Here is a 12,836-nt window from a genome sequence, read left to right as displayed (position 1 = left end):
AGTATTTCAGAAAAGGAACTAAAATTTTAGTAAAGAATTTAGAGAGCAGTCCAAGCTTTAATAGGCGAGACCATCCAGTAAAATAGCACAATGAAACAGGAAAAAAAGAATGTATCAGGCTACAGTTGGAGATTTCCAATAGCATTTAGAATATTATAGATAGTTATGTAGTAAATAAAGAAATTTAGAAATTGCATTCCTGTAAGTAAAGATTTTTTTTCCCTGTAAAGCTATGGGAAAGTCTGCTTATCTGTCCTAACTGAAGTCCCGCAGCAGACTCTGGTTAAACCTACAAAGTTAGTTCTATTTGCAGATTTTAGCTCACTTCTGTTTTTAGAAAGCTGTCATGAAAGACATTTTTGTTCATCCAAGCTGCAGAGTTTTACTGTAATGACTGTGCTCTCTTTCCACTCCTTGCACAGTATTTCCAGCATGGTGGTTCTGGTCAACTGTACCAAAGTTTGTACCCAAGTGAAGGTTCCGTAAGGTCTTTTAGGGTATGATTTCAAGGCATCCTAAGATGATGGGAATCAGAACTGCTGCATTTGTTGTGCCTTGTCTTCTGGCTTGTCTGGCTACAAACTCACTGGCTAGGGGGAAGTCCGAAAGGGAGAAAAAAAATACTGTCTAAAAAAAAAAAGTCAACTGTTACATCAGTGCTGTCTTAAGGAAGATGGGAATAAAGAGGAGCTACATAACTATAATTTAGTCTACTTAAGTTAGTATGGAGCTATACCTCTTGAATTACTCTGTAAATTAAGTCAGTGGGGGTTGTCAAGCTAAACACAGGTGCTGCTTGTGTGTTCAAAAATGCCAGGCAATAGCTCTTAATTCTGAATATTACTGGCTGTTCTCTTGGCTGGATTGAAGAAAACAAAGCTGTCTGTGAGATTAGCTCCATGAATTCAGGTGGAGAGATGTGAGATTTGCTTTGAGATTCTTTTGGACCCTGCTTCTAAGCTGCTACTTCTTAGACTCCAGCTTTATAAAGAATTTTTGGTTGCAGTTGATCACTGATAGTCTTTGAGTACACGTTTTGGTTACAGAAGTGGTTATGAAGAATTAGCCCAGAACTGGTGCACTATGCAGCCTGAATGCAGAAGTACTGCCAGATCTCTTCCCTAATGACTCCTGTTGTGTAAGCAGTGGGGAAAAAGTGCTCTCCTTCTTAAGGAAATTTGGCGTAATTATACTATCATGTTTTATGTTATAAACTGTATTCTAGAGTTTGAGAAATTAAATCTGCAAGTATCAAAAAGTTGATGCTTTTAGTGGCAATAATACACTTACCACATTCCACCTTTCATAACTCTTCATATTGTACTGACTTAGAAGTAGAAGCAATGCTTAAGGTTTTCTGTCTGGTTTTGCAGATCACCAGGAGAACCTCACTCTGAGAACATTGAAACTAGCCGAATGTAAGTAAATGAGTGGATGAGTTTGGTGTATCTTGGTTAAAAATGTTCTGAACATATATAATAGTCACTCTTCCATCTGCTTAATAAAAAGACGGCAAAAGTTGAGTAGAACTGTGAAATTACCTTAGAAAATTTCAAATTAATATTTTGCATTTTTAAGCCTCTGTAGAAACTGATTTTTTTTTTTTTTGGAGCGTGAATGAATTGAAGGGAAAGTTCAGAGGTTTAATTTAATGTGAACCAGTAGATGGTAGCATAATACAGTGTCAGAAATCTTACAGCCTATATTCAGACTTGACAGCAGGGATGTAATTTCTACCTGCCATTCACTAACATCTGGCACGGGTTTGAAAACACTTCAGTACTAAGGCACAATACCTGCTGGTATCTGTTGTGGCAGATGGATTGTTGAACTAAGAAAAAAGATTGTGACTTAATTTGGTGAATTTATATGCCATTTACTTCTGACATAAATTCTGGAAACAAAAAACTAGCTCTCTTTCACTGAACAGTATTCACAGAGCATATTGCTGACATGTCTGAACCTTTTTTGTCTTATTTTCATTAGTCTGGAAGTCAAGATTAACTAGAAGCAAAATTGTGATGGGCTGAAACGTTCGTTTCAATTTAAAAATTCAAAAGGTTTGCAGGTTTGCATTAAAAAAAAAAGTTATTTGAGACTTGATTCTTCTTTGAGTTAGCAAACAAAGATTCTTTTCCAGTTATTCAAACTGTTCTGTTATAGAATTCTAATAGAGAAGCCACAAACTGCTCTTCTGGCTTACAGCACAAGTTCCAAAATAATAGAGGGAATGTAGCCCAGTAGTTGTTGTGCTGTCTGAGGCTTCAAAGGATCTGGGTTCATTTCTCTTTTGCCACAAACTTCTTCTCTGACCTTAAACTGTCTCCTTCACGCCTTCCCCCCAAGCAGTTCAGCATTTTACGCACCACGGGCTGGATGCCATTTTCAGGATGTTTTGCAGGCTAGGGACATAGTGTGAATTGCTCAAGGACTTCTCTGCTGTAGCTGCCTAACTTAAGGAGGAGCAAAGCTGCGGTGAGCCCCCCCACATTGGACTGCATACCTAAAAAATGAGGAGGAGGAAACGGTGAGGGCTTTTCTGATGTGTTATTAGCAATTCACTGCAGTGAAACCTTTTCTTGCGCTAGGAGAAGCAATTCTCCTGTATGACAAACTTCTTTTCCCTCACTCATACCATCTGTTACAGAAGTGCTGTCCAGCTGCTTTCTTAGGAGTGAAGGTTTCAGGGCTCCAGACCTGAGTGGTGCCTCTGCATGTTGCTATGTGGACATGCATTAGAAGTCGCAGAGCAAAAGCTCTGCCATGGTCTCTTATTCCTGCTCCAGTAGTGGCCTGTGCTGCATTGTGGTTTATTGTTCCTGCAGCAAGTTGAGTTGTGTCCTTTTGTTTCCCTGGCCTAGCCAAACAGGAGAAATAAGGCTGCAGCCTGGCTATAGTCCACTCTGGATCTTGTCAGTTGGATTACTGTTTTTACACATTCTAAGGAAAGATGTATCAGTAGCACTCATCTAGACTGGTGTGAAACAAAAACTCTCACGACCTAGGATAAATCAGAAGGAAAAGGCAGTAAAACTTTTTTCCTTCTAGGAGTTTGACAGTTCTTGTGTGTGCATGATATATCTTCCTTAAAACCAAGCATGAAAAAATAATCTACAGTAGTAAGCTTTTCTGTGTGGTAGCTGAGTACATTTTCTTTTTGATGTAGACCAGTGATCAGAGTGACCTTGACTTCTTCAAAATAAATGTGAGCCAGTCAAGCTGTAGGAATTCACATATTTGACTAGTAGTTATACAGTATACTTGCGAAACTAATTTTTTTTTAAACTGTATCACAATGTGATAGATACTACAGCTGTTACAGAGAATTTTTGCAATTCTGCTGCAAGTGGCTCTTGCCACGTAAGGTGGAATGGCAGGTTGGGTGGTAGAGTTGTGACCTGCAAGCCTATTGTGTTGCTAAAATAGTTACTATGCTATTTACATGCCTAAAATTCATTAGTAAATGCGGGACCTATGCAGGTGGTTTTTTGTTTGCACAATGAATGATTGGTTTTGCTCTGGTTGGCTGATACAGTTGCTTTATTTATTTCCATATTTTGCATTGCAAAGCTTTATACCAAGAGCATACTCATATATGTTTCACATGTGTGAATGAAAAGAAATTTAAAGAAAATACTCAGTTTCTTACACAGCAAAATCTTCCATGTGTAAGTCTTGCTTATCCCAAGCTTTTCAAGTTCTGAGTTTCCATGTGATGAACATCTTGGTGCTAGCTCAAAGTCAGGAGTCTTTTTACCTTAGCATTCATTCAGGTCTTAGAATTGTTAAGGTCAGCATCTTCTGTCTGCTACTGTCACACATCTCCATTGACTTTAAGCTTCAATTAATATAACTTTCTTAAAAAATAACTTCTTATCTGTTCATGTGTTTTCACTCTATTTTATGATATCACATACCAAGGTAAAGGTATGGCTGTCTTCATACAGCTCTCTGTGCATTCATCTTTCCTTCTCTCTGCTTTTGAGGATAGGATGCTTTGCAATTTTGAAACTCTTCTCTGCTTTTCAAATAGGACTGTAGCAAGGCAGTTTTTCTGCGACAAGATTGTGAGATAGATGCTGTGTTCTTCACTCCCTCTCTTTGTCTTCCTGCATTGCTCCATATAGCCAGGACAGACCTTCTGTTCTCAGGGTTGCCCTTCCTGAGGAAGTGCCCTGCCTTTGTCAGCACATGATGTTCCCAGAAGCATGGTAGATCTAGAACACATGGTTGGGAGGGAGGTCCCTTGGGTTACGCTGGTATGGTCTAAGGGGGGTTCACAATCCAGCCCTGCTGTTGGGGTCCACCACACTGGAAAGAATGAAGTTTGGAAAATGTGAGCTCCATGCATATTTGCTGTGGTGCCAGAAGCTGAGGCAGGCAAAAGGTGTTACAACACTGCTGGAACAAAGGGCTGGGCTCCAGGTCTGGGTGGAGTGTTTGGCAGTGTGGTGTGCAGGGCTCTTCAAAAGCCTCTATGTGGGCAGTGCTGTTACTGGAAGCTTGTCTTTTCTTTTCTTTTCTGCTATTCTTACTCTAGCTGAACAGAAGCAGGAAAACCAATGTGCAAGGTTAGAAGCTGAAACTTGTGCAAAGCAATATGTAACTTCACAAAGATGACCATCTGCAACACCTTTTTAACTGTTTTTGATATGCTGGTCATGTTGTTTCCAGAGTGTAGTATAACTGTTGCAGATGTGTCTTTATGCCTCTGTTAACACATGTACTGGAAATTGTTTTGCTATTAGTACTAAAAAACCTGTTTCCTAGGTTTTTTCTTACCCAGAAGACAAACAGTTTCCATGCCCATTAATGCTTTTTTGGATTTTTTTTTTTTTTTTTTTTTTTTTTTTTTTTTTTGCATTAAGAAAATTGCTTATGAACATTTTGGCACTTCTGAATTCCTAATAGCCATTGTAAAACAGGCTGTTGTAGATTTACACTTACTAAATTTAGCCATCTTGGAGCAATCATAGAATCATCAAGGCTGGAAAAGAACTCCAAGACCATTGAGTCCAACCCTTGACCAATCACCACCTTATCAACTAGACCATTGCACCAAGTGCCATGTCCAGTTGTTTCTTGAACACTTCCAGGCAGGGACGGTGACTCCACACCCTCCATGGGCTGCCCATTCCAAAGCTTGACAGCCCTTTCAGTGAAGAAATCCTTTCTGATGTCCAGCCTAAACTTGCCCTGGCACAGCTTGAGGCTATTTTCTTCTTGTCCTATCACTGGTTGGTTGGGAAAAGAGACCAGCCCTCACCTGGCTATAGCCTCCTTTCAGGTGGTTGTAGAGTGATAAGGTCTCTTCTGACCCTCCTCCAGGGTAAACACCCCCAGCTCCCTCAGCTGCTCTTCATAAAACTTGTGCTTCAGACTTTACCAGCTCCACTGCCTTTCTCTGGACACACTCCAGCACCTCAGTGTCTTCCTTGCAGTGAGTGGCCCAAAACTGGACATGGGATTCAAGATCCAAGAACAGGGAGATGATCACAGCCTCATGCTGCTGGCCACACTATTGCTAATACAGGCCAGGTTGCCATTGGCCTTCTAGGCCACCTAGTCACACACTGTCTCATGTTCAGCTGCTGTGGACCAGCACCCCCAGGTCCTTTTCTACTGGGCAGCTTCCCAGCCACTCTGTCCCCAGCCTGTAGCACTACACAGGGTTGTTGTGACTGAAGCGCCAGACCTGGCACTTCAGTTTGTTGAACCTCACGCTGTTGGCCTTGGCCCAATCAATCCGGACTGTCCAGATCCCTTCCTGCCCTCCAGCAGATCAACACTTCTGTCCAATGTGAGATTTATGTGTAAAAATAATATAAAAATTATTGTGCCCTAAGCAGAAACCATTCAGAAGTATGTTAATTCATGCTGGTATTTCCAGACAAGTATGAAACATCCATGTGTATTTCTAAAATTTAGGTAAACTTACGAACAAAAATGATGCAGTTATGCAGGTATTTTAAACTTCAGGCACATTTTGAATGTAAACATAAACTTGAATTTAAATGCTTTGTATGTGAACTTTAAATTACTACATGCTTCAGATTTTTCAAAAATTCCTTTGATGTTTAAACTTCTGATTTTTTTCTGTGGCAAAAGTTTCCTTTAATGGTATTTCTCTGTACTTAGTTTAAGGTATTTGAGAAATGCAAATTACATTCTGTTTCATATGAACTTTGGAACCAGTACCCTTAATCCTTGTTTTTTATAGTTTTAGACATTCAAAAATTACTGCTGAAAATGCAGACACCTTTGTCTTGGTGGTACATGTTTCTTGTGATACTCCACAGTTTTGGCAGAATTTAAATTAAAAATGCAAAGTACTTATTAGCTGGCTTTTTATTAGCTAAAGAGCATATGAAAAGCCTAAAGGCATTCTTTTTTATGTAACTACTACAAACTAACTCAGTGAATGCTAATTTCATTTGAAACAAAAAGTGTGCTTGTGAAATTGTTGGACTTTGGGGAAGGAAGTTGGGTATCTATTTTAGGTGCCTCTCCTCCTCACTGAAGCAGTGTGAATTGCTTGAGGAGGTTATACAAGGCCCACTGAGTGGGAAGTTATCCTTCAGTCATAAGGATATGCCTGTGAAATGTCTGTGAAATGTTTACAACTGCAGCCACACCAGTGCAGCTTCATAGTTGCATGTGCAACAACAAAGAGTATTTGGAAATATATGTGCAAGTCAGTCACTATTGTAGCCTTAACTACAGTAGTAACTGTGTGCTAATGTACAGCAAACAGGCCTTGAGTTTTCTAAGGGACCAGTTGCTCTTCAGTAGATCCCTTTATAGGAACTTAAAGAGAGCTGCAGTCTTCGCTGGTGTAGCATGAGCTAAGAATAGAGAGTGGTTTTATGTTACTTTGCTTGATGAACCAGTTTTAATGCCTCAGGCCAAGAACTTTAGTTTTCGGCATATTAAATGGCATGGGGAATGTCGAAAGAGATCAAGTTTTCACTTTTGGACAATGTAGAGAGTATGCTACAAGTTCTTCTGCTGAAAAATGTAGAAATAGGAAATGCGGGCTTTTGGCAATGAGCAGTGATATTAACACCTGAAGTATACACCAGTGGGAATGTGGTATGGAATGTCTTACTGTGTTGTAAAATCACACACTGACTTACTCAGAACTGCATTTTCTGTAAGTCCTTTTATCAGTGAACCTCAGAAATGTAGCTCTTGTGGAAGGCTTGGTAAATTCTCTTCTACCTTCTGAGGTCTGTGTCCTCACTTAAATTTATTTATTTATTTATTAAATCATTTGTCTGAGGTAATGTGAAAAGTCTGTGGAATAGCTGCCAGGGAGAGGGGGAAGGATCCAGCTGGATCCCTGTGAGTTTATGGGGGCTTATGGAACTCATACAAGAATACTCTAAGAGGTGGCTGATGTCATCTCAAGGCCTCTCTCAAGGATTTTTCAATGATCCTCGGAATCTGGAGAGATCTCAGTCAACTGGACACTGGCCAGTGTTGGCCCAATATTCAAGAAGGAAAGGAAGAATGACCCTGAAAACTACAGGACTGTCAGTCTCACATCAGTGCCTGGTGAAATTATTCTGGGAGTTATTGAAAAACACCTGAAGGACAACTCAGTCATTGGTCACAGCCAGCATGGGTTCATGTCAAACTTAATTTCATTTTATGCCAAGGTAACCCAACTAGTTGATCAAGGGAAGCCAGTTGATGTCATCTTTCTGGATTTCCGCTGTCACTTGGTGACAAGCTGCAGTCACTTGGTCTGTTTAGCCTGGAGAAGGACACTGGAGGGGAGACCTCGTCATGGTCTACAGCTTCCTGATGAGGGGAAGCAGAGGGGCAGACACTGATCTCTTCTCTGTGGTGACAGGACCCAAGGGAGTAGCATGAAACTGTATCAGGGAAGGTTTAGGCTGGATATTAGGAAAAGGTTCTTCACCTGTAGGGTGGTTGGGCACTGGAACAGACTCCCCAGGGAAGTGATCACAGCACCAGGCCTGTCTGAGTCCAAGAAGTGTTTGTTAGGCAGATGGTGTGATTCTTGAGGATGGTTCTGTGCGGGACCAGAAGCTGAACTTTGATGATCCTTGCGGGTCCCTTCCAACTAAGGATGTTGTCCTATGAAATTCTAATACTGGTTATTCTAGTACACCATATTGTTTGCTTCCATACTTGTTTTAAAACAAAATTTAAAAATACAGCCTTCAATCAGACCTTCTGTCTCTAATAGAGTTTCACAGAACTTGAGTCAGTGAGTCTCCAGCTACAAGTCAAAAGTGTTTGTACAAGCAGCCTTATTGTAGGCATAGCAAAGTTTGAGAAGTAATTGGTAGCTAAAAACTTAAAAAAAAAATATTGAGTCTATCAGAAGTTAACTATTAGAGACCAGTCTAAGCTTAGCTTTATTTACTGGCATCTCAGATATGACCTGATTAAAATGGAGTGTTGTTTAATATGAAAAATATGTTGTTAATATATCAGTGTTTATACATTGATAAAACTTTAATCAAAATAGGTGTGTGAGCTAGAAAGGTGTGCATGTTGCTGAGACAGGTGGCTACAGCTCAGTTGTAACAATCCAACTTTTTCATACAAAATACTTAACCTGCTTACAAATTACAGTATTGCACACTCTAAATCTGGAGGTCTGGAATGATTGAAAGTCAGGAATTATCAAAGCACAAAATTTTGCAATCAGAAATAGTTGTTTCTTAAATCGTGTATTGGTCCAAGTTGTATTAAAACACTATTGCTTTGGTGGGGTTTGGGTGGTTTTTTTTAAAGTCCCTATACTAATGGCTGAAGTATAAAAGACAAGATTTAAAAAACACTTATTTTTAGATGTACATGGAGAGAGGCAGATTCTCCTAAGCCTACATATAAAAATGTGAGAGACTAGAACTCTTTCCTTAGATTAGAATACAGCTATTCCCTGTTACACAGTGATGATTTTAGTCATATTGCTCATGCTGCTGCTTCCCCCCCCCCCCCCCCCATATCCATCCCAAAGTCCCAGGGAAACCTTTCTCTTCAGCTGGTTTTTTGTTTGGTTTTTTCCCTTGAAACGTACTGGGGCATTTGAGAGTTCAGATAGACATCAAAGTAATTGTTTTGCTTGTAAGATGTATTTTCTTCTCTGGCATCATGAGATCTTGAAGGATGAAAAGAAAGAAGCAAAGGTGTTATTGCTGAGTAATATACACCTCAGCAGTCACTCTGAACGTTTTCCCTTCTAAAGTAGCTGCATTGAGACGGCAATTTAACCAGCCATTATTAACAGCAAGGTGCAGCAAGTGCTGAGTAATACCAGTCTAGCACTTCAGTTCTGAATTACTTGTTCTATGCAGAATCTGTGCATGCATCAACATCAGGAAAGGCAATTTTAAGTTACTATTACAATTTCTGATGCTCTAATCTTTATAGTACTGTGTCACTAAAGTTACGTAAAAGGCCCATATGTTACACCTAGTCAAAATATTTGAAATCTTTCATAGTTGGTAGTTTTCATTAATAACTTACTATCTTAAATGAAGTTGAGGTTTGGGGCTTTCTTTCCAAAATGTGGTCAAACATGCTCTTGGTGCTGCATGCAGCTGCTTCTGTCCTGATTACCTGCAGCTTTCCAGTGATTTTTTTACTCTTTGCACATTTTTGCAGAAGTCTGTGACCTTGTTAATAAGACAGTTACATTTTCTTTTGTGCATATATATAGTACTGAGCACATAGACTTGTACAGCAATACAGCTGTGATTTTTCAGAGTATCTACTTGCCACCTATGATGGTAAAAGAAACAGAACGATTTGACAGATACCGCTTTTTTGGGTGTTTTTTTCTTTTTTTTTAGAGAACTGTATAATTTATTTAAGCTGAGGAGAAATATATTCAGCCTTGAGCGCATCTGTAATTGTGTTTTTGGCATCAGTTTAATTAATAAAGGAATATTTTTTGTGCGGATTTAAATAGACTGAATATGATAATTTAGTCATCTGGAATCTTGTTAAAATGGGTAAAATAGTGTAGTATTGATAGTATTGCTAAATAAATGTCTGAATTGTTTGTGTTTTGTGCCTCTTCCGTCTGTCAGTGGCGACCATGCCTCAGTACTATATATTAGATTCAACACCTGTACAACATCCAGTTCTGTTTCGGTTGCAGCCTTGTTTTGCATTCAAATTGCTCTCTTTTGTAGCGACAGCTGAGATTGTTCAGAACTGTACAAGATTGTCTCCACTGTAGCATTACCATAAAAAACTATGCATGAACAGGATTTATTTTTCACTTACATAGAACCCACAAATTAAATTGTGTGTTAAATATATTTGCATTTTTCAAGATGAGAATCATGGATTTTAAAAAAATCTTCTGATGTGTTCTTTCTGACAGAAATCTTGTGTTTCAGTGCCTGACTAATCTCTGCCTTGCTGATGCTATTGAATGAGCTTTGTATGTGAATGCTCCACTAATCCTTGTACTTACTGTTTGAATGTTTGCTACAGGAAGCGAGCAGCTGCAAAGCATCTAATAGAGCGCTACTACCACCAGTTAACTGAGGGCTGTGGAAATGAAGCCTGTACAAATGAATTTTGTGCTTCCTGTCCAACTTTTCTCCGTATGGATAACAATGCAGCAGCCATTAAGGCCCTCGAGCTTTATAAGATTAATGCAAAACTCTGTGATCCTCATCCCTCCAAGAAAGGAACGAGCTCAGCTTACCTAGAAAACAATTCCAAAGGTGCCCATAACAATTCCTGCACTGACAGAAAAATGAACAAGAAGGAAATGCAAGGCCCAAGAGATGACTTTAAAGGTAAGATGTTTACAATTTTCATAAAATAAGACACATTTCATTTGCACGAGTACAAGCCAGCAGAATTCACTCTGGTGGTGTTCTGCTGACTTTAGTAAAATACAGTATTAGACAGTCGAGTATTTTACTATGGTTTTGGAAAAATGGGGGGATTAATGCTGAACACTGATTCCAGACCTAGATCTTGACCGCATCTCTGTTAAAATCAACATGCATTTGTTGTCTTACAATAGTAATGATTTTTGCAAATATAGAAAAGCTTTAAGTGCTTTTGTAAGACTGTTTTGGTTTTGCTAGTTTCGTAACTCTTCTGCAGTTAGTAAATTATAAAAGTTATACTTTTAGCTAATTCCAGATTCTTTGCTAAGAAACTTAACAGATGAAGAAAACGGTGCAGTGGGTGATAGGCAATACATTCACTAAGCTAAAAATGCTTGAGCACAGTTACTTTTAAACCAGTGTAAAATGAAATACTGCTCTGTATATGTTTTCTAACTTCTGTTTCGCTTTTCAAACTCTCTCTAATTGTAAATACATACTAATAGAATAGTGTTAGTTGTTGCCAAAACCTGTGATGCAAACACATCCAGAAACCAGGCCAAATGTAATTAAGGCCGTTAACCTTTGAGCAGACCTTTTTTAACTATTGTGGCAAAAAGTGGTACAAACACGAAGTCCAGATCCCTTTATTTTAGCTAAAGAAGGTGAAATTGTTTACAGCAAAGATTTAAAAAACACTACAGAATCAGCAATAAAACATAGTACTGTGTTATAAGCAACCCAAGATGTTCCAGTCAATAGCAGCATCAGTTTGTTCTTTATCTGATGCAAGGATAAATTTCTCCCCAAATTATTTACGATCTGAATAAGCAGAGAGGCAAGCACTGGGAAAGGGAAGGCAATGTAGCATTAGATGAGAAAAAATCACAAAACAGACTTAATGTGCCTCTTTCTCTTGATTTTTTTGTATTTTTAATGGAGTTTTTCTGATACAGAATTTTCCTTATTCTCTCTAATCATCCCCTCTCCCCAAGGCGGGTACCTAAGAGTCTTCTCAGCCTACCTCCAGAGACAGTCTGTTGGCTACAGCAGCGACTCAGACTTCCTCTTTTGGAGCATCACAAGTACTGACCTTTCTTTGTAGCTGTATAGACAGAGAACTTTAATGCATTCTTAAAGCCCATCTGAGGCTTAGTTACCTTTGGAATTGGATGATATCTAAGGAATCTAGCACTCAGAATTGTTTAAGGTCTATGTGCTACAACAGTTACTGGGAAAATTGCAACTAAGTTTAGCAAAGCCAAGGAAAAGGATGTGTGACTTGTTTTTATGCTTGACATAGGATTGAAAGTTCTAATAAATTGAAAGAAATACCCTTCAGAAGTAATTACCTAAATTACTTTTCTCGAGTTCTAAGCCCTAAGACTGTTACCTTTGAGGAAAAAATTCTGTGGAAGCCATTGTCAGCATCTCAGTAATACCTTAGATAGCAGTCCACAAACAAGGAAATAGTGAAATCACAAATATATAAAAAGCATAGGTTACAATTGTAATCAGATAGGAAGCATCATTTAAAAATCAATGTTGTCATTACCTGGGAATCTATTTTCAATTTTGATGACCAAAATATTAAATTGGAAACAGAGAAGGTCAGTTGACAGGCAGCAAGGAGACAATGATAACAAAGCTTCCATAAGAGATAAAGAAAATATAATTAATGAATTTGCTAATTGTTGTTGGCAATATATAGATCACACGCAGTCTTTTTCACAGTCAAGGATCACTGTTAAAACTTGACTTCATGTGCAGGTTTTTGACTTCATGGTGCAGTATTACTGAGAACATGGTCTGAGAGGAGTTGCTTTACTGGACTGCTTATTTGAAATAGAGGATGTGAGAGGAAAAAGCATGGAAAAGCTCACAGATCCAGACACAAGTCAGCTAAAATTGGCTTGTGTTTCAATAAAGCTTCACTTAGGTTTGTTTTCCTCCAGCTGTTCTCAGTGCTGTAAAGTAAAAATGGGGCAGACCCTTATGGCA

The 12,836-nt window shown here is 38.9% G+C and overlaps 1 protein-coding gene across 4 annotated transcripts in view; it reads left to right on the top strand.

Moving 5' to 3' along the window:
• The window catches only part of UBE3A (ubiquitin protein ligase E3A), a 54,042-nt gene that overhangs the window by 20,546 nt on the left and 20,660 nt on the right, over positions 1–12,836 (top strand). For all 4 annotated transcript variants that reach the window (XM_069006122.1, XM_069006104.1, XM_069006113.1 and 1 more), the window contains 2 exons: positions 1,374–1,418; positions 10,486–10,796. In XM_069006122.1, the coding sequence (XP_068862223.1) occupies positions 1,374–1,418; positions 10,486–10,796 (356 nt within the window). The remainder of the gene's footprint in view (positions 1–1,373; positions 1,419–10,485; positions 10,797–12,836) is intronic.

This window comes from Aphelocoma coerulescens, chromosome 1, assembly GCF_041296385.1.
Source record: "Aphelocoma coerulescens isolate FSJ_1873_10779 chromosome 1, UR_Acoe_1.0, whole genome shotgun sequence".
Lineage (NCBI taxonomy): Eukaryota > Metazoa > Chordata > Aves > Passeriformes > Corvidae > Aphelocoma > Aphelocoma coerulescens.
This window is presented reverse-complemented; position numbering and strand designations above follow the sequence as displayed.